Genomic DNA, 25,000 nt, shown 5'->3' with positions numbered 1-25,000 from the left:
GTGTGTGTGTGTGTGTGTGTGTGTGCATGTGTGTGTGTGTGTGTGTGTGTGTGTGTGTGTGTGTGTGTGTGTGTGTGTGTGTGTGTGTCTGTGTGCATGTGTGGTGTGTGTGTGTCTGTGTGTTTTGAGAGAATTCAAAAAGCCAGCAGGACATTTGCAATCTGGAAAAGAGTATTTGCAAATCGTGCATTGAGTGAGAGTGAAGTTTGAGTGTTTCATACACTCATTATCCCTGTTCTATTACACACTTGTGAGACTTGGGCTGTCTGAAACCCAAAAAGACATAAGAAAGTTGAATACTTTCACCTGCACTGCATTCGTTCCTTTCTTGGTGTTACATAACATACAAAGATATTGTTAACTTAGAATCTGCTCATGAGACTCTGATTGAACAACAAATTCAAAGACAAATGTTGCAATGGCTTGGCCACTTGGTTCGAATGGATAGTACATGACATCAAAAACTATTGTTCTGAAGCTTGCCTGTCTGTTTGTCTGTCTATCTTTCTGTTTCTTTGCTTGTTTGTCTATCTGTGTCTGCCCGTCTGCCTGTCTGTCTCTCAGTCTGTCTGTCTGTCTGTCAGTCTGTCTGTCTGTCTTGTCTGCCCTGTCTCTCAGTCTGTCTGTCTGTCTGTCAGTCTGTCTTGTCTGCCCTGTCTCTCAGTCTGTCTGTCTGTCTGCCAGTCTGTCTGTCTGTCTGTCTGTCTGTCTGTCAATCACATACATTTGAACTTTTATCTATGATACATTTTGCAATGCAGGGTCTGTCTGTCTGTCTGTCTGTCTGTCTGTCTTGTCTGCCTGTCTGTCTGTCTTGTCTGCCTGCCAGTCTGTCTGCCTGTCTGTCTGTCGTTTTCTTGTGGCTTCAGTTGGCGTCTGCTATCAGTCATGGTTGTGTATGCACCTTTTTTCTGCTCTCTGAGCTCGGCGTCCGCCTTCGTCTCACAGTTGGATTGTCATTTGTCGCCTATTCTTCATCAACTCATTTTCTTGTATCAACGTTTGCTCTAGATGGTTTAGTATCTGATTTCGACATTATCCAAGTCCACTAATGTTTTAAAGTATTTCGCTGTGAAGGACTGGTTCATCATAGAAGTTTAGGATGTGTACAAGTAGAGGATCTGTAACAATAAAATAATCTGTCTGTCTTGTCTGCCTGTCTGTCTGTCTGTCTGTCTGTCTGTCTGTCAATCACATATATTTGAACTTCTGTCTACGATACATTTTGCAATGCAGGGTCTGTCTGTCTATCTGTCTGTCTGTCTGCATGTTGTAAAATGTCCAGTACATGGACCAAAACATGAGTTGATTCTATGCAGCAAGACACTTCATCTCTCAAATTTGACCCGTCGCTAGCACTTGATTGTTCTTCTGGGTGGTCCTTCTGCAATGTCAAAACCCACTGTGGATGGGGCAGAACTCAAGGTTCAAGGTGTGTGTGTGTGTGTGTGTGTGTGTGTGTGTGTGTGTGTGTGTGTGTGTGTGTGTGTGTGCATGCATACGTCCATCGTCGTGATTCATTCCAAAGTTATGTCCCATTTCATGAGACATGACAGCAGCCACGCTTTCAGGAACACTCAGATGCTACAGAACGATTCACAATGATATCACAAGCAGGAGGGACGTCCTAGCTAGCTTGCCTGATTAACACCCGACGAGTACTTTTTATTACAGATGGAGTTCACATGAGCCATACCGACGGTGCTGCCATCAAAGTCGTTGCCACTACATGAACATAGTAATGTGTATTAGTCATTGAAGCAAAATGATGCAAAGATATTATGAGAAATATGAATACGCAAGCAACTGCAAACAGGCAAACATACAGATACAGTATACAGACAACAGACAGAGAAATAAACATACAATCGGACAATGGACAAACACACAGACAGACACACATACAGGCACACACACACACACACACACACACACACACAAGAACAAACAGACAGACAAACAGACAAACAGAAAGACAGATAGACAGACAGACAGACAGACAGAAAGACAGACGGACAAATAAACAAACAGACAAACAGAAAGACTGACACACAGACAGAGAGATAGACAAACAAACAGAAGGACAGACAGACAGACAGACAGACAGACAAAACAAACAGACAGACAGACAGACAGACAGACAAACAGAAAGACTGACAAACAGACAGACAGATGGACAAACAAACAGACAGACAGACAGACAGACAGACAGACAGACAAACAAACAAACAGACAAACAGAAAGACAGACAGACAAACAGACAGACAGAAAGACAGACAGACGGACAAATAAACAAACATACAAACAGAAAGACTGACAAACAGACAGAGAGATAGACAAACAAACAGAAGGACAGACAGACAGACAGACAGACAGACAGGACAAACAGACAGACAGACAGACAAACAGAAAGACTGACAAATAGACAGACAGATAGACAAACAAACAGACAGACAGACAGACAGACAGACAGACAGACAGACAGACAGACAACCGGACAAACAGACAACTGGACAAACAAACAAACAGACAAACAAACAGACAGACAAACAGACAGACAGATAGACAAACAAACAGACAGACAGACAGACAGACAGACAGACAGACAGACAGACAAACAGACAGACATACATACATACATACGTACATACAGACAGACAGACAGGCAGGCAGGCAGGCAGGCAGGCAGACAGACAGACAGACAGACAGACAGACAGACAGACAGACAGACAGACAGACAAACAGAAAGACTGACAAACAGGTAGATAGACAGACAAACAAACAGCAAGACAGACAGACAAACAGACAGACAGACAAACAGACAGACAGACAAACAGACAGACAGACAGACAAACAGGCAATCAACAGACAAATAGAGGAAGGCAGAAAGACATACAAACAAGCAACCACGCAAACACAAAGAAAACACACAAAAGAGAAACAAACAAACCAACCAACCAACCAATATATCATCAACGATAAGCTACAATCACTGCTCACGTTATCAACTGGACGTTGTCGTAATGGTAGCTCAACTTGTCAACATACGACGTAAACTCCTCGAGCATGTCAAATGCACTGTCGTGAATCGTAACTCTGTCGTCAGCCGACCAAACCTCCACACGAGTGAGAGCAACACGAAACCCCATACCCAGTCTCTTGTATACCTACACAATGACGGAAACGTCGCTACTCCCGTGTAACATTCGGTGACTGAACGATGTGCATACGCCGTCCATTGTGTTGGCCACTTGCCCGCAGTAGTCTCTCACAGCAGTCGCATTCGAATTCAGGTCTTTATACTAGAAAACGTGTGCGTTAGACAGCTGTGATGTAATGCAGTCTATATGTACAATATAGACGCTTGCTTGCTTGCTTACCAGGGTGTTGTCAGCGACGATGACCAGCTCTACAACATATTGATTCGTAGCACGACGTTTCTGTCCAAACAGAATGAAGACGGTTGAACGCTCGGTTTCACAGTAAAGGCTTTATGGCTTACCATATGGTGGAGAGAGTGATGAACGTGAGGAGGATTCGTTAGTAACTCGTTGACAGAAGGAACGACGTCGTTTTTGTTTCCTACCAACATACAGCGGCGTGTTGGATAGTTTAGTCGGTAGATGCATTCTTGTCTGTCTTATAGCAACCGGATTCTGTGCAGATTGACTGGTTGGTATTGTCTGTTGTAAACGGTCATCTCTATGTTAGTTGTCTGTCTACTTGTTTGTCCGATTGTTGGTATGTTGTCAATCCATTCATCTGTCTGTCTATTTGTCTGTCTGTCTGTCCATCCGTCCGTCCGTCCGTCCGTCTGTCTGTCTGTCTGTCTGTCTCTGTCTGTCCATCTTGTAGCAACTAAAGACAAAAACCTTCAAGCATCCACGAATACATAAGCAGCCTACCACATGTCCTTAGAGATGGCATATCCCTGACATCATCCGTTTTGAAAAGAATGTGATCAAACTCGTCCTAAATAGAAATCATACAGAAGTGAACACCATAAATAACAAATGTGCAGGCTATATGCTATAACAGATAAAATAATAAATAATACTAAAAACAATTAAAAATAGAAATAGAAATAAATATAAATAAAAATAAATAAAAATAATAAATAATACTAAAAATAAAAAAAATAAAAAAGTATAAGAATAAAAATAAATAAAAATAATAAATAAATAAAAATAATAAATAATACTAAAAATAAATAAAAATAATAAATATTACTAAAAATAAATAAAAATAATAAATATTACTAAAAATAAATAAAAAAAATATAAATAAAAATAAGTAAAAATAATAAATACCAAACAATAAAAAATAGCAAAAGCCACTATAGCCTAGTGGTTAGAGTTCTGGTTTTCTGACCATAATGGCCTGGGTTTAATCTCGGGCTATGAGGTGACAGCAATATAACAAAACGAGTCTGTCGGCTCTTTCTCACTGTTTATTTGTCTATGAGGATCAGTGCTTTCCTGGTAGTCATTGATATCTAATGGGCATGCTGTTCAGAGCTGGCGAAATCCTAGTAGAACAAGCTATCAATGTCGATAAGCCAGTTACTAGCGCCATATGGATTACACGTAACATGTACCTCTCTGGGACTTACCTGCCGGGTTGGTGGGTGGCCAGTTGAGAGTAAATACCCATTTACCTATTTAGAGGGTGATGACAACATAAAAATAACAAAAATTAATAAAAATTATAAAAATAATAAAAACAATAAAACTAAATTCAATTTTTTTAAATGTTCTAACAGACAGTCAAGTGATAGCACACATAAGTGAACACACTAGACAAATGTAGATGGACCTGCATACTTTCCTTGTTTGAAATTAAGAATGGCAAAAGTGAACTCACCGTACTGGTTTCTGCAGGATGAATGTGGAACGTCTCGTTGCCATCGTAAACTAATCCTCTGCAATCACATCACAACAGAGTATAGTGAGAAGACGAGAGAAAAACAATGGTTAAATAGTAGTCCTTATACACTCGATTCAGATATCTAGACATTGACAAACATAAACTGTTTGTCTGACTCTGTCTGTCTGTCTGTCTGTCTGTCTTTGTCTGTCTGTCTGTCTGTCTGTCTGTCTGTCTGTCTGTCAATCCTCATATATTTCAAACATGAACACTACTACAGGCTAATGAAGAGAAGGTGAGTTTAAGCAGGCTCTATGCGGCCACTACAACTATACTGCTATCTATACCTAATGTATGTAAAATTGTGTGACAAAGTCATCTGTCTGTCTGTCTGTCTGCTGTCTGTCTGTATGTCTGCTGTCTGTCTGTATGTCTGCTGTCTGTCTGTCACATTTATTCAAACGTTTATCTATCATACATTTCCACAATGCAAGCAATTATTATATGCCATCCGATTACTATCAGTGTTCAACAAACTCAAAAACAAATTTGAAGAAACTAAAAAAACTACAAAAGCAGCTATACTACATGCAAAGCCCTCAGTATTAGCTAGTGGCTAAAGTACTGAGTGGCATAAAAGTCACATCTGTTGTCTCCAGTCAATGAAGATGACTGCTTGAAGATGACGTTCGCGTTGCACTTTTGGAGTTGGACTAAAAAGCGTTTGCTCCAAAAGTCAATAACCTCCGCTGCATTTAGTCTTCCAACTTCATCCAATGACTTCTTTGCTATTTTCTTTAAAGAATTTCCATGCATCAATCCCCATGCTCCAAAGTGTTTCATAACTAATAGAATCTGTCTGTCTTGTGTGTGTGTGTGTGTGTGTGTGTGTGTGTGTGTGTGTGTGTGTGTGTGTGTGTGTGTGTGTGTGTGTGTGTGTGTGTGTGTGTGTGTGTGTGTGTAACCGTGTAGCAAAGCAGCCAAAGCCAATACTATCTCCAACCAATCTAGTTTTATCAGCCCTAACCCAATGTTTAATCTTCTGTGAGAGCATGGCAAGACAAGATTATGTGGCTGCTATCATCTCATTATGTTAGGTTAAGACAAGACTTCTTGTTCTGACTACAATGTGGTTAACCATAAGGGAATAAAATACCTCAATCAATAAACAAGAGCTGTAGTGTTTGAGTGTCACCATAGCAACTAATATACAAGCTATGAGATCACTAATAGTTATGCAGCCTAATGATTACTCGTGGTCACAAAACATCAATTAGTGGGTAGAGAAACTGCAACCTTATTCTCATCATTACAAGTATACATGAAGCAAGAAATCAAAAGAGATGTGATAAGGTGGCAATGCAAGACTTCTATAGATGTACAGTACTATCAGTATGAAGCCAAGGTGATCAACCAAAGATAATTTGGTTGACTGAGACTCCATCACTTTTGTACAGTGACAAACAATGCAATTATGCCATGCAGCACCTCGATGATGTCACTCCTGTCTACCTGTAGATAGACATGTAGGTGCCCATTTGCTTGTGTCATTGATGGCCACTGAAGAGGTGGGTTGTCATTATGCCAGCCAAACATCCTGATACCCATTGCACAAGATTGATAAAACTAGTGTTACTGACATCATTCTCCTTGGTACACATTTGAGAACCTACCCTTACCCACAGAAGGACAAGAGAGTGGAGATATTCTATGAGTAACCACCACATCACAGAATGTCTGCAAGTCCTTGCAAAGATGACAACATTCCAAACTGAAATTGGACATTCTATGTCTCTGTGTTCAAACCAGCAAAACAGTAAAACTGCACTCTGCCGTTAAGTCAGTACCCTGTACCATAATGTGTTAGGCTTATATCTTTTACGCACTAGAAAACCTAAATGTCCAGGAAATGAGTATGCCAGTGTGAATGGTTAACCATTTACATGTAGTACTACTTGTCAACAACCTGTAATAGCAAGGTTGTGTGGAAGATGCATCAACTGACAAAGTCACAATACTAAGCTAGACAAAACATCTTCAGGCTCACCCAACAAGGCCATTCCAATATAATTCATTGTTTCCCATAACAACAGGGAGCCTTGCAGTGGTTCACTATCATTATTCATTAGGACAAATCAATTAGCTGTTCACAGCATGTTTTTAAAAAGGGGACTGGAATGATGCCAAGTCCAAGTCCAAGTCTACCTTATCCTTTTTCTCCTTGTTAGCTAATGCACCATATGACATGCTACGAATGCAGAATAACGAAAGAAGTGTTCACTTGCACTGACAACAGGGATGTCTAAGATAAAGACGCGAGTTTTAGGACAGAAGTATAGAACTCTGAAGTGACTCAGACTAGCTCACCTTCAGGCAGCAGGCATCTGTCACCAGCAGACTCTTGACTGCAGTAGTAGTCTTGGCGTGGCTATACCTGCTGAGAACGGTCTGGCCGCCTCAGCAAATGTAATCCAGTATCCCTAGTACTTATTGGTGCAATGGACTTTTAGGTGCTATTATTCTATTTGTGAAGGCCCTGCATGTGTTTTGTGCTAAAAGTAAAGTGTTGGCACCTGCATGCCCTACAGCAGCTGAGCTAAATTAGTGAATGTGAGAGAGGTTGAGTACACTAGCCCCTAGCTACATTTAGACAAAATAAACTTCCTACTGGAATGTCTATGAAAGTAATGCAGGCATGGCACTGGAATGTCTATGAAAGTAATGCAGGCATGGCCATTGGTCTTAAGAAGATATCTGTTTATAAGTTTCCTTTTGTAAACTTTGTGTGGCTATTACTGTAGAAGATATCCATTGACCAAATAAAAGTGAATAGACGTGACCTCAACAAAGCCCTGATGGCGCCAATGTCCATTCTGTCGCCACAACCTGACAAGTCTTAGGCGACAGTCCTTAAAACCTTGACACCATTATGACAATATTCCATGAAAGGAAAGTCCTTTTGGTTAACAAGCATGTAACTGAAACGTTCAGGATAGTCATTTTGAGGGCAGGAAATAGGAAAGGAGGAATCATATTGAAGTGGCCTAAGCTCATAATCAAACAAAAAACAAAGACATAAACACCTTCCAATTAACAACACATTCTAGGATGTAGAAAACGAAAATCATCATGCACACTCAAACAGCACATTTCAATTACAATTGTTGGATAGGTATAAGTGTAATGACATAATAGTTTTTGTATTGCATAAATACCTCAATCCACTGCATGTACTGATGCTAACATGACTGTCTCTCACACCTTCAACTCTGCCATGATAATAGCAATTCGTTGAGTCCTTTGCACAAAACAAAATCGTATTTCAAGTATTACAGATGCCATACTGACATGATTCAGAGAGTTAGATATTTCCTACTGACTTGTTTCACTACTTCGTTGCCATGATCATCAAAGTAGGTCAATGCAAAAGTCGGGGATATGAGACCTCTGTAAATACAAAACAGAAAGAGTGTGTCAATAGAATCCACAGACAACAGACAGACAGACAGACAAACAGACACATAGACACACACACACACACACACACACACACACACACACACACACACACACACACACACACACACACACACACACACACACAGATATGCAGAAAGAGTGTGTCAGTAGAATCCACAAACAACAGACAGGCAAACAAACAGACAGACAGACAAACAGACAGACAGACAGACAGACAAACACATAGCATGCACACACACACACACACACACACACACACACACACACACACACACACACACACACACACACAAAGATATGCAGAAAAAGTGTGTCAGTAGAATCCACAAACAACAGACAGGCAGACAGACAAACAAACAGACAGACAGACAGACAAACAGACAGACAGAGAGACAAACACATAGCATGCACACACACACACACACACACACACACACACACACACACACACACACACACACACAGGCATATAAACATCACACCACAAAGTAGACAGACAACACACACCAAGAAAACAAGAACTAAATGCAACTGCAGCCATGATCACACATCAACCTGTCACCAACTCAACAAGCACTCATAATCAACACAAACTCAAGCCAAACCACAACCAGCAACCAAACTTCCTCGTAAAGGCAACCAACTTCCATGCCTATTCCAACCAAAACAGCCAAGTGACCAGCCATTACACAATACCATCATCACACTGGCAATGTCATCATCCCACATTCTCCTTACTATTAAATTAATTTATAGTGTACTAGCCCCTCCCATACAAAACACGGAAAAGGTGGAGCTGCATCTCCATGCCACATTATCTTGAGCAACATATCACATTAAATCCACCTCATACTTTCTGCTAACCGTCATTAGGCCGACTAACCACCCAACCTTTAACCAACCACACAGCGCGCCACAACAGTGCACGTACAACAACACACGACAAGACGTAACTTGCTAATCACAATTGCGACATATCAATTGGCACAAAGCGGTCGAGGCCGCCTCCGCGACACTGGTAGTCGCACAACGTTTACTCCACCTGTTCGACAGCAGTCTGATGGTCCACGAACGCGCAGCACCGTGAACATTCACACTGAGTGCTCTCTTGCTTCCCTCCGTCTGCAACAAAACCGAAATTTAGCTGGCTGGTCGGTCGACACAGAATGAGACACTTGCGCCTTACCGCATGCCGAATCGAGCGTTTGAGACGTCCGGAAACAACATAAGCTTGCACTCTGTCGTATTTACGCACGCGCAGCTCGATTGGAAGGCCTAGAAAAATGAAGATGAGTGAATGAGTGAGTACGCGCGCGAGGGCGATCGCGCGTCTTGTTGCTCACTTGCTGCTGACAGCGGCCAGCTGATTGCGATGGAAATCAGTAGCAGGAGAGATGAGGAGACTGTCAGCATCCTTATCTGTTGTGTCGTTTACAACGCGTGAACAGCACGATTTAGCAGTAGCGCAGTCGGGTTTGCCTCGGAGTTATCGTCGGTTGTTAATACGGATACACTGACGGGTACGGTTGCATTGCATTCCCGGATGTATGTTTGTGTAGATGTACTGCGGGGGCCCCCGACCCTTTTAAAACACCGGTATTTTTCCCTAATTAGGTAATCAACAAAGCAATACGACGGTAATCCACTTTGAGGTTTTGGATTGTTAATTTCGCGTGCAAGCACCGCCCGCTCTCCGCTCTTCACGCGCGCGAGAGGGGCTGCGCAAGAGACTACTCTAAGTTACTGGCATGCCAATGAAGAAGCACTATAGTGCTAAACCCTCGATTACTTAGTAACTAAGCAATAAGCGCATGCACAGTAGGCGTGGTGAGTCGTTTGTACGACGTACCTTAGAGCTTCCGCGCCTAGTAAATATAGAGCTTTCAAACTATCACCACTTTCTCTGAGACCGCGACCATAACTGCATGCAGCCTAGCGAAAGGTCAGCCTTGACCTCTCAGACCGGTGAAGCGCCAATTAAAAAGAGGCCGATTTTAATTGGCGTTACACAGGTCTGGGAGTGAAGGCTAGTGAACGTTTAGCCTCATACCCAGGCCCTCTTCTCCGGGCGTGCAAGAGGGCCTGGGTACGAGGCTAGTGAACGTCTTTCGGAACGTACAGCCTGTGCACACTGAGAAAACCAAAAAAATCGACGGCATTAATTGGCTACCAATGTGTACTACGACTAGCACAGCAATACACAGACAAACACATCTACACATTCATCCATACACTCCCTCGTCCACTTCACGGAACAGTTCTATCCAAATCATCAATCACGTGACCCGCTCCGACTGGCCTTTCGGCTGCTGCCGCGAGAGTGCGAACGCCTTTCTCCGCTGCGGCTCCGTCGTCTGACCGGAGACCTGGACACGGACCGGCTGCTGCCGCCGCTGCGAGACGGAGAGCGGTGACGGCGCCGTCGATAGCGCGGCGAGGCGGAGCGAGAGCGGCTACGCCTTTGTACGCAAACAAACACAAAATGTAGACGTACAAACGTAATGAACAATCAGGAGTGTCCGACTGTAAACATTCCGTCGCCAAACCTAAGAGTGCCTAAGAATCAATGGCTATTAGCACCAACCACACGGCTACGGGGGATCTCGGGGTCACCTCCTCCACCTTCTCCCCTCCTCCTCTAATCTCAAACATCTTCCTACTCTACGCCCACTGTTATGGCAGAGATCTAAGAGAGACCAGACAACCAGGGCTGTAGCCAGGCATCCTAATCAGAGGAGGCAAAATTTGAAAGTGTGATGGAGCCCCTTTGCCGCCACTCTGTTTCCAGTCGTTTTCTCGACCTCCAATTTTGGGCTACAACCCGGAAAGGCTTACTAGTAGTTGATACCAACCTCCTGGGAATGAGCGACTTTTGGTGTTTGGAGCCACTTTTTACGCTGTCCTCTAGCCATCCACTCTGGCTGTTTATGCACACCTAGAAAATCATATGAGTCTTGCCTCATCCTAGCCACGTGCCCTGACATCTGTGAACAGCAAGAGCCAAAAGCAGCAGTACCCGGATATGGGCGGAAAGACTCACATGCAGACTAGATGCTACCAGTAGAGAATCTGCCCATCACAACGTACTGCACTACATAGTAGTCCTTCCGAAATCGAAGTCCGATACTGACCTACTCTGTTGCCGAGATGCTAACTGTCGCCTGATGACGTCAAATATGGAGACGGACATTGCACAGTCGGACACCCCGAGTTTACGGCATGAGCATGCGCAAGATGCACGCATGCCGCCTTTTATGCACGGGCGGCTCACCTGCGTCTGCGTTGGCTACCGCTTCTTGAACGACGACTAAACAAACGCCACAAATTACTACAACGCTCCACCACGTTCTCAAATGCCACCAACTATCTCGGAGATCTCCCGTAGTAACCTCCTCCTCCTCCTCCGCTTCCGCGTTCGCGCCCTCTCATCTGCGTCGGAGCTGAAAAAAAGGTCGCAAATTAGTCGTAGAGAATCTCTAATCGAACGCAAAACGTGAAGAATGCAAGATGAGATGTGTAGAGTACACGACAGAAGCCTAGATGTCTAGAAAAGGATTTCCAGGGGTGGTCAAGTTTGAATAACGCCGGCGCGTTGGTGTGGCACCAGGAACTGAACGCATCCTGGTGCATGGTGCGCAAGGAAATGACACGTCCACGCGGACACATGCACCTTGTTTGAAGCTACCTACATAGTACATACACACATTTATACATATACATACATACAGACAGACTCATGTACGTATGTATGTACCATGTACTGTACATGCTCATGTATGTATGTATCATGATGCATGTATGCATGTGTGCATAGACAGACAGACTGATAGGCAGGCACACAGACACATGACATAAGTGATGCCTTGTGTTCACAGAATCACTGCTTCAGTTACAGTCATGACGTCATGCACCATCTGCTTGACTGGGTTCAAGCCTTGGTGCCAAATGTTTGCTTGCATGGTGCCCAAGACCAGCCTCTGGTGCCACATGTGGCACCATAGCGCCAGTTGGTCACCCTGGAGGTCACCCCTGAACCGAGGGGCCTCACACACTCACTTTTGCGGTCCCCCTCAGCATATTGTATCTCCAGTTCACGCCCATGCAGCGCTGTGCCGTTCAAATAATGCAACGCGTCCTGTGCGTCGCGAACGTCTTCAAATCTGCGGCAAACGTAAAGGAAAAACAACACACACACACCAACCTCAAATGAAATCTTTATCATAGACTTTTTCGAGAGCTTTTTTCTTTTTCGCTCTTTTGCAACTTTAGCTGCGTGACGGTCTTTAGCAAACCTTGTGCTTCATGCTTTATACTGTAATATGTAGTGATCGCTTATGCTTGCATGCTTGCTTGTCTTGTTCGCGCTTTTCTCATTGGCTCTTTTTTGCTTTGAGCTCTCTGCCCTGACCACTCACACCAACTTTGCCATTTCTGTTACCAGACCCAACAACAAAGTCGACAATCATATCAGACAGACAGACAGCCAGACCGACAGGCACACACACACACACACACACACACACACACACACACACTGACAGACACACACACTGACAGACACACACACTGACTGACAGACAGACAGACACAGACATAGACACAGACACACAGACACACAGACACACACACACACACACACACACACACACAGCAACCAAAGGCACGACTGGTTGGTAAGTTACAAAAGTGACATTAACATGCACTCAATCTGGCACGAAAATGTTTTTAGGAGTCAATGCTAGTCATCCATCCATCTTAGTGACATAAACATTTATAACAATTTTTACACGCAGGACGTCAACATCAGTAGATAACACTAACCCAAGATCACAACACAACACGAACACTCCAGTTTTTCCCAACATTTCCTCATCATCACTTCCCCATCACAATTTAAATTAAATTTCAATTAAAATTTAAAATTAATCTTGTCTCAATAAACATGTTTCATCACCATAGCTACTCATATGCCACGCCCCTTTAATAAATATTTTCCCGGCCTAATTGAAATATAGAGGGTAGTGTTGACAACTTGCAACGGCACAAACATTCATGCCGCAACCAAATACACCAAAAATCCCATCCCAAGGTGAGAAGACAACAATGATGTGATCTGTCAGCGAGAGGATACTGAACGTAAGCAAAGCCTCTCGGCTGCCTGGTGTAGTAATCCAGTGGTATGTAGACATCAACGATCGCTCCATACTTCCCAAACATTCGACGTATCTCCTCAGGTCTGCAAAGCACAAACAAATACAACAAACTAATAAACTTGTGATGCGATTCAAAATCCAATTTCACACAACACAGTATGATTTGAACTCGAATATACAATGTACATAAGGTTCCATTGGTTCAGTGGCATAGCCAGGCATGGGCCCACCCGGGCCAGACCCAGAGAAATCAATGGGTGTGACTGTCAGTGGCCCATCCACTCTTCACATCTAAATCCTGTTTGCTACAGCTGCAGGGCATCAATTCATGGATCTAACAAATAGATTTTTAATTAAGATAATCTACATTACCGTCTCTAAAAAGGATCTAGAGAAGGAATAAGTAAGGGTGACGCCCACCTCTTGGTGGAATTTCCGAGCAACCTGGAAACATGCCTGGGTACACCCCTGGGTTTGTGCGTCAACTGGGTAGGTGCAACTCATGCCATCCTGACTGTTTGATCGTCGATTTCTGGGTACAGATTCAAATAATAATTAATACAAAAATTAATTAATTAACTAACTAATCCATAAAGACATTAAAATTGTGTTAATATCAAGTAGTAAATTTCTGGCTACGCTGATCAGTTCAACCAGTCACTGGAATTGCGATGCAAGGGCTCCCTCAATGTAGTGTCCATCCAGTGTAAAGTTGTTGAATGTAGCCTGTCTGTATAACAGTATGTAACATTTTTGCCCTTTTGTGTATGTAGCATCTTCCCAATCAATCACAATTTTCAACAGCATCGCCAGCAATACCAATAGTAACTACCGTAAATATCCAAATAGGCGCCAAAAAATTCAAAAAAATTATAAACTGATTTATGCCTTATTAATAGCCTCAAGTGCCTATTCAGGCAGAGGCATCTAGTTGCGCATGCTCAAACAAGGCATCCTTGAGTGACACTTCACACAACCATTGCTGCTTCCAATATATAAAATATGTAAACTGTACACGCACTTGCTAAGCCACAGATTTAAGTTAATTAATAGCCACAATAGGCTATGACATGTACATAGCGTAACGCCAATTTATCGCAACTGCGCATGCGCAATGGCCAGTCAGCCACCACGCCACATAGCCGCTTCACTGATAAGAGATAAACACCTTCTCAGAACGCTAGACCTCTCCCCGCTGTTTATAACATACGTTTAGTACTTTACAGAGAGTGCTGCAACACGCCTGCAGCTTCATGTAGCGCTTGTGCAGTCCGAAAAAAACGGGTTTCTACCTTTAAGGCCAAATCGTGTGCGACTGCCTCTTACCTACAGCTGTAGCTGAGATTGCGTACATAGAGAGACGTGTTCGCAGAGCGGTCTACCGCCGAGCGCGACATCCCAGACACCAAACAATCGATTAACACTTTCAAACGCCCGGATAAACAATAGCCCGGATAATTTGACAAACAACTCCCGGATGAGTAATGCAACAATTTGATTGGCTGACGAGAAGTTGACGCGCGCCATTCAATACTGTCAATTCCCGCGCTCGCCAGAAGGTTCTCTCATGTAAGCATGTCTCGTTTATGAACGTGATTCTAAGCTTAGCCGTGTCTACTCCAGGTCGCTGATGATCGGACAACGCAAACCGTGGAGCGATGTTTCGCCGAGTTCCGATTCTAGTCGTCTGCAGCTGAAGGGCGAAGATTGGCCAAAACTCGGGACACCGGGAGCTATCCTGGTGGCGGGAAAAGCTAGGAGGCCGCTGACGTATTTGGAGAACGACAAGGCGGGAAACGGTGAGAGAAGAAGAGAGAGAAGAGGACAGAGAGATGAGGTGGAGAGACGGGGTTGTTGTGTTGAGTTGCCGTCTGGGAGGACAGGCAGTGAAGACTTTGACAGGTGAAGTGTAATGTTTGGAAACATTGGGAAGACTAGGCTGTTTGGAATATTAAATTTACAATTTTTAAAATTAAATTTATTTATATTAATTAGTATTTAATTAATATATTAAAGTATGTTGATATTTTGTAATTAATATAAACATAATTTTTTATATTATAAATTTTTTATGTTTTTAATAAATAAATATTAATATTAATGACAACCTAAAATGTTAAATTTAATATTAAATATTGATACAATTTTTACAAATATTAAATTTTACTTATTTTATTTTGTATTTTGTTTTTATTTATTTTATTCTTTATATTTATTTTATTTTCTGTTTTCTATTTTATTTTATTTAATATTAATTTAATTTTTATTTTTTGTTTTATTTTCTATTTTCTATTTTATTTTATGTTATATTTTTCTATTTATTTTTTTTTATTTTATTTTATTTTATATTAATTTTATTTTTATTTTATTTTATATTAATTTACTTTTATTTTTATTTTATTTTTATTTTATTTTTTTGTTTTTATTTTATTTTTTACTAGTATACATGGCCCGTCCTTCATACGGGCAAGATCCTGTAGTGTAAAGATAGGTCTGTGGACACGTCACGAGCAATCTTTGTTGCTAGGTCCCGGATATGCTGAATGAATTCGAATCTTGCTCTTCGCGCTTGTTTCGATAGAAATCGACACACTCCCCGTGTAGTGCTTGCTGCAGAAAACGTGTAGGTTGGATTCGTTGCAAATGCAATCAGAATTTGGAGAGAAACGAAAGCACTAGAAGAGTAAGTTTCGTCGGCAAGAGATATTCGATCACTTGAAGCTTTGCGAAGGACGACGATGCATACAGTCTACACAGGACCGGTGTGGGCGTGTGTTCGAATGAACTGGAATGTGTAGCGTGTGCGTCATCGAGAAACTTTACACGGGGGTCAACCCCTCGAGAGGCGACTCGGTACATAATTTTTTTAATTTTTTACGTATACCTTCCCCTGTGCGTGCTGAATGTGTGTGCCGATTTTGGTTGCGAACGGACAAAAGACGTGGTCACCAAACGTGAACACACACACACACACACACACACACACACACAGTTTGAGCTTTATTTTTTCTATTTTATTAATCAATAAATGCCAATACCAATATCAATGGAAAGACTAATACAAACGCCTATTGACAAACTATAAACATAGTTACATTATAACTTTATTGATTTCATTTAAAAATTAATTTGTTATAACTAATCATTAATATTAAATAAATGTTTTTTTTTTAATATTATTTTTTTACTAAACATTAAATTAAAAACATTTAATTAAATAATGTAACGGATTAAATAACTAATTTATTAAATCAAATTTAAAATAATTTAGTACTTGACAAGATGCACAACTCTATGTGTGTAATCACTACCAACTCCTGCCTGACTGTCACCATAGCTTGAGATCACCGATTGGCTCTAAACAACCGAAATGGAAACAGAAACGATCTTGGCCGACTAAGCAGCGCACAAAACGCTCGTAAACCCACCCAATTGATTTCCCTAATTACCGATCTTCTCACCACTTCTTGATTGTTAGAACGAAGGGAAGAAAACCGTTGTTTGTCGAGCGAGAGCCAGACGTGCACGACACGTCAATCGACAAAGAGTCAATCGACGATCTGACCGAGCATCGGATCGAAAAGAGACAGAAGCAGATCGACTTCGGGAAGAACACGATCGCGTACGACCGATACATCAAAGCCGTTCCAAAGTGATCGCTTGTCTCGTCAGTCGGTTGACGTTTCGGTTAGTTAACATTGCGATGTGTGTGTAGAGACGCAAGGACTAAGATGGATCCGTTAACTCCTGATAAGAAAGCCGTGTGTAGCAAACGAGCGTTCGACGGACGAATCAGACAGTGGAGGGTAAAGCTACACAACTGGGACCCACCGCGACTCATTTCTGCATGTAGCGAGGAGTCGAAGGAGGATGGAAACGACGAGGACGAAGAGGAGGAGTTTGATCCGGCGAGTATGACGCTCACAGGCTGGTGAGTGCTCTCGTGTGGACGTATTGCATACAATGATGTCACACCGTTTAGTGCATGTTGGTGTACTGTAGTACTGAGTGATGGGTGTCAGTCTGGTGACTGACTGATTGGGTGTTCGTTCCCTGGGATGGGAATGGGTGTTGGCACATGTGAGCGAGAGAATCGGTTGATATTGTTGGGGTGCCCTCATACCATTGACATACTGTATTTCCTCGATTAGTAACCATGACATGGATGTCAGAGTTTTTAATCTAGGGGTGTGTGTTGCTAACACACTGTGACACACACACACACACACACACACACACACACACACACACACACGCACAACACACACTTCAACTTGCACTATGATAGCAGACATTGAAAATATAGTAACGCAGGGGTTACTATTCGAGGAAATACGGTAACGGTAATGACCAACTCGGTGCCAGTCTATAGTCGAATATAAAGAATGCACGAGCGGTCTGACTCTCCGTTGCCAATGAATTTCACCACAACTCCAAACACATTATATGCTGATTGCTTGTACACAATGCCTCCGCCCCTGGCATGATGCCACACACTCAACAACATTTCCGTATGTGATACACTAACACCCCGCATGGCCACACATCCCGTCATGTGATCCACCCATCCTGCATGTTACCAAAATGTGCAAACACCTGTATCAATTTGATATCAATAACTTCATAAATTAGGGAGTCGTTGGACGACGGCATAAGAAAACTCGGCGAAGAAGACAAAGAAAACGTCGATTTTTCGGGAAGCAACTCGATCAAAGACGAAGATGACGAAATGTCAGAAATCGATTGGGAAGTCAACATTCCAATGAGTGACTGGAGTCTCCTGATGGGAGACGACGATGACTGATTTTATTCGTGAACAGTTGATTGATATTAACTTTCATTACTATCGTTATCTTAGCAGATCATTAACTTTCGGAGTTTTTACTATTACGTGTATAGACGACTTGAACGTGTTGAATTTCAGTCGAATATATATCTGCAATGACAACCGACATTTGGTGACGAGAACGAAAGCTTGAATACACAGACACAAGCTGCTAATATTGTATGCATGAGAGTGACCTGGCAGCTAACACAAGCAACTGTGAGACGTAGTGATTATTTAGTGGCAAAGGTTTTCATCAGATTTCTTGCCAAAATGCCTGTTTTCTTAAAGTGCAGTTGCACATGTCAACGTCTCTAGTCAAACCTTCATTATTCTAAACCGATGAGCTACAGTAGAGACTTTCTCTTTCTTGTAGCTGAATTGGGCATGCACGGTGACCACTACACAGACATAGGGACTTCATTCAGTTAGACAGTGTATGTCTATGAGGGTAAAGCGCATGGCAGTCGACAACAACTGGGCCGAATGTGTGGCACACTATATATGAGTTTCAGTGTGCTTTACCTGCCGTTCTGGAAGTTGAGGGTGTGTACTGTATACCCTTGGTTGGTATGACTATGCATGACATGTGCTGTATCATACAGCAAATGACCCAAGTTACACATCCCGTTGAGTGTGCAAGTTTTAGTGGCCATACACTCGAGCGCTGTCTCTGATTGATTTGCAGATTGTTCAACATGAAAACTCTATACAACTTGTGTAACTCTGAGTAGCAATATTAATTGCTCCATAATGGTGTACCTTTTCGTATGAATATTACATGACGGCAATGCCAGTTTATGCAGAAAGAAGTGTTTACACACCGCACAACTACCTGGAGACAGTCAGAAGCCTTTGGATAGCCATACATCTTATTTTGCATGCCCACAAAATAACAGGTGGCAACGATTTGCCTCCTTGCTCAGTCTGTTTAAGTCAATATAGTCATTGTTCTACCTTTCACTTGTATACTGAGTGGTTCGTAGTGTGCCGACTGGTGCACGTTATTACAGCGTGGATGCTTGTTTTACTGCTGCCTTAGCAGACACTTTTTACTACCACTGTTTGTTGTTGTCTGTTACAAAGGTAACTCTTGAGTCATAAGGAATGCATACTTTATATGATATCACCTAGTGTATTGGATGTATGCGTCTCTCAATACACCATAGACTGGGAAATTTGGTGACACTAATATTTGACGAAATGGTCCCAAATGTCTAATAATTTTGGCAAATTGATTTTGGTGATCTATGTCACCAGATCATGAGATGTACTCAATGGAATGTGACTTTGGAGAGACAAAGTCTACAAACCAGACTTCAAGCGTTCATTGCCATCCTTCCTAGTTTTTATACCAAAATTTAAAAGTTCTGTCAAAATCAAAGTCTTGAAGTTTTGGCCCTTCTATATTCAGCATCATCAACGTTCAGCATCATTGATTCAATGATAAAGTTGTCATCATCATCGTCTTCCTCATGGTTTCTATACCATCGATCTGCTTTTGTTTTACTACAGCAGTCATCTTCACAACCACGACTGTCATCTCCACTTGTGTTATTTCTAGTCCTACACTTACGGAAGCCGTACACAAAGAGTATGTGCATGACATAAACAGAGCAAGTGTGAGATATCGCCCCTTTAGTCCCTGGAGCTCCATATCTAATTGCCATTGTTAGCACACTCTAGTGACTGTGCTTGCAAGATCTGATCCAGAGGAAGGCGTACACGGTACTGTAACAGCTAGCCAAATTGGCAAGGAGGTATTACTATTTTCTCGCCAGCGACATTTATTTGTAGCATTTGGCTATTTGGCGGTCGTCCAGTGGAAACACTGCCTTGTACATTAAATAGGAATACTACGGGCCAATATTTTGATTTGGCTCAACTTCCAGTTGTAAATACTCAGTAGATAGAGGTAACACGTGTGCACTGAGAAATCACCATAACTCAAAATGAAGCTTTATCTTGTAAATCCATGAACGACAACATTACTTCTAAATTCAAGAAATCCACGACAGTATTGGTTCTTACCCATAAAAGCCCTTTTTTGTTGATGATTACAAATCTACTGTGCAAGTAGATACAGCAATCACACACACACACACACACACACACACACACACACACACACACACACACACACACACATTATAGAAGGGCGTATACCTTCAATTTCGAAAGATCTTGTGTTGATTAGCTAGTCTCAAATCACCTCTAAAGCTACATGCGTGTGTATAGCTCACGGCCGTTTTAATTAACTATGCTCAGTTAATAAAAAAGACCGGTTTGCTCGAGTGGATCGGCGTTTGCGCACAGACACTGCAGAAAGCCTAGGCTGTACATGTCTTTTAGGGTATGACCACACAATTGGGTAGTGTCGCTATCTGTCGAAGATCTCTGGAAATCTTGAAGGCCTTTGTAGCATGTGAAACGACACATTTCTCGTCCTCCTGTTTTGCCGGATTCCGGGTTTTGCGAGGACTTTCGCTGTAATCCAGTTATTTGGCTCACTAGAATTCAGTTCGTTGGAGATCCTACCGATGTACGCCTCGCCGTAATGGAAGAATCGAGACCCAAAGATGGCGGAGTCAGGTTTGTTTGTTTTTATTCTTACTCGCAGCGCATTCTACAGACCTCTACCGCTATCAAAGATGCCAATTGTAGTTTCTGCCTTTCGCTTTTTGACTATTGGCCGATGCCGTGTGACCTGTGGCATGACCATCTCTACTGTAGTGATACTAATGGTGGGCTCTTGATGTTCTTCTTGTATAGCTGCTGGCACTGGGGACTGTCATACAAGGGAGACTGATGCAAATGTTGAATGGCACACTTCTTGCACATTAAATGGTTGCATTGGAGTTCAACTGGGATGTTGACAACTTTTCACACAGGGTGCACTTGAACGAGTCAAACAGGTACAGAGCTGATTCAAATTGGATGAAATGAGATAGTTGGATTGTTTGAATAAAGTCTTCTGAACATATATGACTTCTGGTGCTACTGTTTCTATTTGTTGGATTAGGTCAGTCAATTTGATTGCTGACTGACCTGTGGGAACAAGCTGATTCTTTTTCACTCTTTGGATGGTCTTCCTCCTTTCTTCAGTTGCTGACAACTGGAGCAGGTGTTGCAGTTTTCTGAGTGTACCATCCACTCTCTGCAGAGAGGTACAAGAATAGAGGCTCCTTGCCTCTTTGTGTATCAATGCATCACTAGATGGCAGCAGACACAGAAATTGGTAGGATGCACAGAAACATCATCTGCTTCAACATCTATCTTGTACAACTGGAGAATCCTGTTTTTGTGGTCTAGACATTTGTACTGACGTCCTCTTGATTGAATCTGGGGCCACATTACCTGTGAAGCTCTCCTACAGAAATGACGTGATGCACCATATCCATAGACTAGACTGACGACACTTGTATACTCGTTAACTGTTTCTGTATAGTCTTAAGTAGTGTGTCTTAGTAGTGTATGGAGTAAGGAAAGGACATGAGAGAGTGATGAGGTAAAGAACTGCTACACGTGTACCATTCAAATTCAAGGAACCAGTGTTTTGTAAACCAGTGTTGGTACACCATTAGCAAGTTTTTGTGGCAAAGTGCATTTTACCATAGATATGATTTTACTTACATCCCAAGTTGCTAGGCATAATTTCTCTAGGCACGTGACCTAGGCCATCTTGTCATATTTTAGTGCTATAACTACAGTAGTATAAAATGACCATGCTTCCGTTCTTGTGTCACTAGTTGTCCGCGTTCCCTGTCTCTGACGTTGATTAGGTCGTCGCTCGTACAAATCTGCGGTCGATCCTTGCAAAGAAGTTCTCCAGGAAACCATTTCTTGTGTACATGTGTAATAGTTGGGCGTGTTAGTAACATAAGAATGTTGGGAGGAGCTAGACTTGTTGACACGTTGCGCTATTATGTAAACGTTAGTCCAAGACAATAGACTCTTGGTGTGTGTATGTGTCGTATCGTGCTGGTTGTAGAGCACGTACTTCCTGTTGAGTTGAGAGCTCTACTAGTATTTGGACGTGCTGTTAGTCCAGATGTTTTATAACGTTAGCCGTAAGTGTTACGGCCATCCCGTCAAGGAGCAGGACCCAATCGAGAGACGTGTTGTGGGAAACCTGTTACACATGTGTACGCTAGCCTGTCCTCGCGGTCAATTCCTTCGTATATCTTGCAGAGGTGAGTGGCAGCACGTGTCTGTGTTTGCAATCGTCGGCTGTATAACGTGTTTCATACTGTTGTTCTCCAGCAGAGATCTAGAGAGGTTCATGCTGTTGACGACGATGTTTCATGATCTTTGTTCTTGTTTTCTCATCGGCTGGCCGTTGCCCTGCGTTTGGATAAAGTAGCTGCACCTTTTGCATCGAGAAACAAGGTGGAAGCACCTTGTAGACGAGTTCAGTCTCGGCTTACATTTTCAGTCAGCTAGGAGCCAAGTCACGTGTCAAAAGACTCGAATCTGTATGGTTATTTCTACGAGGCGTACACAAAGCCGAGCGACGGTGGCTGTGGTGTCTCACATGAGTCTTATTTGTGATCATTGTTATATCTGCAAAAACCCGGAGATGTGAGATAACAGTGAAAACGACCTCTGTAGTTATCATGGAAGTGTGACTCATTTAGAAACGTGCTATGAGACTTACAATCTATAAAGTTATGGTATGAACGTCTGCACTTGCTTTCTTGCACGTTGTTCGTTTATTGTCATTCAGACATAGAAGAAAGAATGGAAAACGTTTTACAGGAAGTGATGGTATGTTGGCGATTGCGCAATTCCACGTGACTGAGCACGTGCAAACTAAGTTGCGCAGGCGTAACGGCCGTGAGCCATGGCTGTTCCTCTAATCTCAGGCGCCTCACAGTTCGGTCTTCAAATTGGTACTGATTCTGCACGTGGTCATCGCTATGCTCTCAGGGAAAAACTTGGAAGTGGGTCATTTGGTGTTGTTTACCTGGCAAGAGACCAAACTCGTAATATTGACGTCGCTATAAAGCTTGTTACCATTACCATTCCTGCTCAGCTGCAACCACCGGACGACTCGAGATCTATGGCTATAGCTAGACTGAATAAAGGTCTGGCTGATGCAGAAAAGGAGGCAAATCTACTAGGAAAGTTGCGTCATCCTTACGTCATCGGGTACCTCGATAGCTATAAGTTTCAGACGGATGAGCTAGTAGGTGTAGGAATCGTGATGGAATATTGTCCTGGCGGTAATCTCAACAGTTACCTGTTGAGAAATGGCAGACCACGAGAGGAGCTAAGACTTCAATGGTGCAGAGAGTTGGCTGAAGGGATGGAGTTTGTACATTCCCAAGGCGTTATACATCGTGATCTCAAGCCTGACAACATACTAATTGATTCTGATAATTGCCTCAAGATAGCAGACGTTGGCGTGGCAAAAGCTGCGTGGGATATGCAGGAGAATGCCTTATCAGGTCAATGTGCAACAGGAATGCATTTGAATCAATATTTGTCATCAGTAGTGGGCACTGCAATGTATATTGCACCTGAAGTTCTCAGTGGTCATTACACCAAGGCATGTGATGTTTTCTCGTTGGGGATAGTGTTTGTAGCTATAATCAAGGCACCAGTCACAGGAAATATTCTGGCTCCATATGCTGATTGGCAAGGCTGTCTAATGTGTTATGGGCATTTACTGCATTCTGATTTTTTGTCTCAAAGGTGGCCGCCTAGTGCACTTTTACAACTTAGTATTGCTACCGATGGAGAGCGTCACTTGATTGATCGAATGCTGAAGTTTTACCCCGACGATCGGTATATTATGGAGACGGTTCTATCAACACTGCAGCGCCTTCAAGATATTCAACGTATGGAAGCATTGCAAGCTCATAACCAGTACCCACGTGAAGTAGTTCCAGCTAATCAACCATATACTGGTACACATGATGTGAGACAATCATGAACTTCACAGACTAATACTGTAGTTTGATGTCGTTGTTTGTCTTTTCTTATAACTATAGAAATTGTGTTAAATATAGAAGTTCTGATCAAGTCTTGTGGTGATCTATAGGATTGTGTACAATAGAGCATTAAAACGGTTTCAAACAGGTTTCAAGTAAAGGCTGTAGTGAGGATTCCCAACAACTTTTGAAAACCAATTAGCTAAACCGTCTCAGGAGGTGTTAGAAACCTCTTTGCAAGCCTAGAGATAAAGTAAGTTTACTACTAATTAATATTAATGCAGCATCTTTAATTAATTCACTTCCATACAAGAAGATATTGTTTGTCAAGTTTGCAAGACAGAGGCAGACCAGGGAGTATCAAACTAATTCGTTTCAAATAACCTCGCTTCATTGCTTTCTACAAATTGATATCAAGTAGTCTTACAGTCATAACGAAAGGTTGCATGAGTGGCCTCCATTGTTGAGGAATTTCATCACAACTCCAAGCATCCTGCATTTTATGCAAATTCCTTGTATGTGTGACATTAGAATGTCTTCACCCTTGGCATGCCATACACTCAAAAACATTGTTTAGTTTGTGATGATACAGTGACACCCTTCATGGCATACATCCTATCCCTGGCATGTTGTTAATCCCTCATGCTAGCCAAACGTGTAAACACCAGGTGACCTGTACCAATTTTGATATCAATGACTTCATAACTAGATATGATGGCATGAATCGTATGGACAAAAAC

At 42.3% G+C, this 25,000-nt stretch overlaps 4 protein-coding genes across 9 annotated transcripts in view; 2 read left to right on the top strand and 2 right to left on the bottom strand.

Annotated features, from left to right (window-relative positions):
- Window positions 1-9,821, bottom strand: part of LOC134180846 (disintegrin and metalloproteinase domain-containing protein 12-like) — a 20,772-nt gene extending 10,951 nt beyond the window's left edge. For all 6 annotated transcript variants that reach the window (XR_009970042.1, XR_009970043.1, XR_009970044.1 and 3 more), the window contains exons 1-13: window positions 9,690-9,821; window positions 9,533-9,621; window positions 9,389-9,468; window positions 8,247-8,313; window positions 8,082-8,164; window positions 4,864-4,921; window positions 3,906-3,972; window positions 3,503-3,582; window positions 3,381-3,440; window positions 3,231-3,302; window positions 3,001-3,167; window positions 1,641-1,725; window positions 1,503-1,584 (exon numbers count right to left, since the gene is read on the bottom strand). Coding sequence is in view for 3 of the 6 variants with exons in the window: in XM_062648034.1 (XP_062504018.1) it covers window positions 1,503-1,584; window positions 1,641-1,725; window positions 3,001-3,167; window positions 3,231-3,302; window positions 3,381-3,440; window positions 3,503-3,582; window positions 3,906-3,972; window positions 4,864-4,921; window positions 8,082-8,164; window positions 8,247-8,313; window positions 9,389-9,468; window positions 9,533-9,621; window positions 9,690-9,759 (1,060 nt within the window). In the remaining 3 variants the exon portion in view is untranslated. The remainder of the gene's footprint in view (window positions 1-1,502; window positions 1,585-1,640; window positions 1,726-3,000; window positions 3,168-3,230; window positions 3,303-3,380; window positions 3,441-3,502; window positions 3,583-3,905; window positions 3,973-4,863; window positions 4,922-8,081; window positions 8,165-8,246; window positions 8,314-9,388; window positions 9,469-9,532; window positions 9,622-9,689) is intronic.
- Window positions 9,822-10,482: 661 nt separating this feature from the next.
- LOC134188913 (serine/arginine-rich splicing factor 12-like) lies at window positions 10,483-14,941 on the bottom strand. The gene is made up of 6 exons (XM_062657125.1): window positions 14,826-14,941; window positions 13,478-13,582; window positions 12,403-12,506; window positions 11,711-11,786; window positions 11,618-11,653; window positions 10,483-10,805 (listed from the first exon to the last, which is right to left on the bottom strand). The coding sequence occupies exons 1-6, from the start codon at window positions 14,894-14,896 to the stop codon at window positions 10,619-10,621; spliced, it is 579 nt and encodes a 192-aa protein (XP_062513109.1). The 5' UTR covers window positions 14,897-14,941; the 3' UTR covers window positions 10,483-10,618.
- Window positions 14,942-15,012: 71 nt separating this feature from the next.
- On the top strand, window positions 15,013-18,446 carry LOC134189978 (histone RNA hairpin-binding protein-like). The gene is made up of 6 exons (XM_062658383.1): window positions 15,013-15,068; window positions 15,123-15,401; window positions 16,837-16,917; window positions 16,978-17,151; window positions 17,215-17,430; window positions 18,132-18,446. Coding segments are annotated over exons 1-6 (924 nt in total). The 5' UTR covers window positions 15,013-15,066; the 3' UTR covers window positions 18,304-18,446.
- A 4,555-nt stretch (window positions 18,447-23,001) lies between these two features.
- LOC134183918 (serine/threonine-protein kinase 35-like) lies at window positions 23,002-24,415 on the top strand. The gene is made up of 2 exons (XM_062651509.1): window positions 23,002-24,247; window positions 24,321-24,415. Exons 1-2 carry the CDS (start codon window positions 23,168-23,170, stop codon window positions 24,330-24,332), a joined length of 1,092 nt encoding a protein of 363 aa, XP_062507493.1. The 5' UTR covers window positions 23,002-23,167; the 3' UTR covers window positions 24,333-24,415.
- The last annotated feature ends 585 nt before the right edge of the window (window positions 24,416-25,000 follow it).

This window comes from Corticium candelabrum, chromosome 1 (assembly GCF_963422355.1).
Source record: "Corticium candelabrum chromosome 1, ooCorCand1.1, whole genome shotgun sequence".
Classification (NCBI taxonomy): domain Eukaryota; kingdom Metazoa; phylum Porifera; class Homoscleromorpha; order Homosclerophorida; family Plakinidae; genus Corticium; species Corticium candelabrum.
This window is presented reverse-complemented; position numbering and strand designations above follow the sequence as displayed.

Excerpts from the sequence above, each read along its gene's own strand:
- LOC134188913 (XM_062657125.1), bottom strand. The coding sequence starts at position 14,896 with ATGTCGCGCTCGGCGGTAGACCGCTCTGCGAACACGTCTCTCTATGTA. Across the intron at positions 13,583-14,825 it reads AATCTCAGCTACAGCTGTAG|ACCTGAGGAGATACGTCGAA; the intron begins GTAAGAGGCAGT and ends TGTGCTTTGCAG. Across the intron at positions 11,787-12,402 it reads TGCTGAGGGGGACCGCAAAA|CTCCGACGCAGATGAGAGGG; the intron begins GTGAGTGTGTGA and ends CCTTTTTTTCAG.
- LOC134189978 (XM_062658383.1), top strand. Across the intron at positions 15,402-16,836 it reads GGCAGTGAAGACTTTGACAG|CTTGAGATCACCGATTGGCT; the intron begins GTGAAGTGTAAT and ends CTGTCACCATAG. Across the intron at positions 17,431-18,131 it reads AGTATGACGCTCACAGGCTG|GGAGTCGTTGGACGACGGCA; the intron begins GTGAGTGCTCTC and ends TTCATAAATTAG.
- LOC134183918 (XM_062651509.1), top strand. The coding sequence starts at position 23,168 with ATGGCTGTTCCTCTAATCTCAGGCGCCTCACAGTTCGGTCTTCAAATT.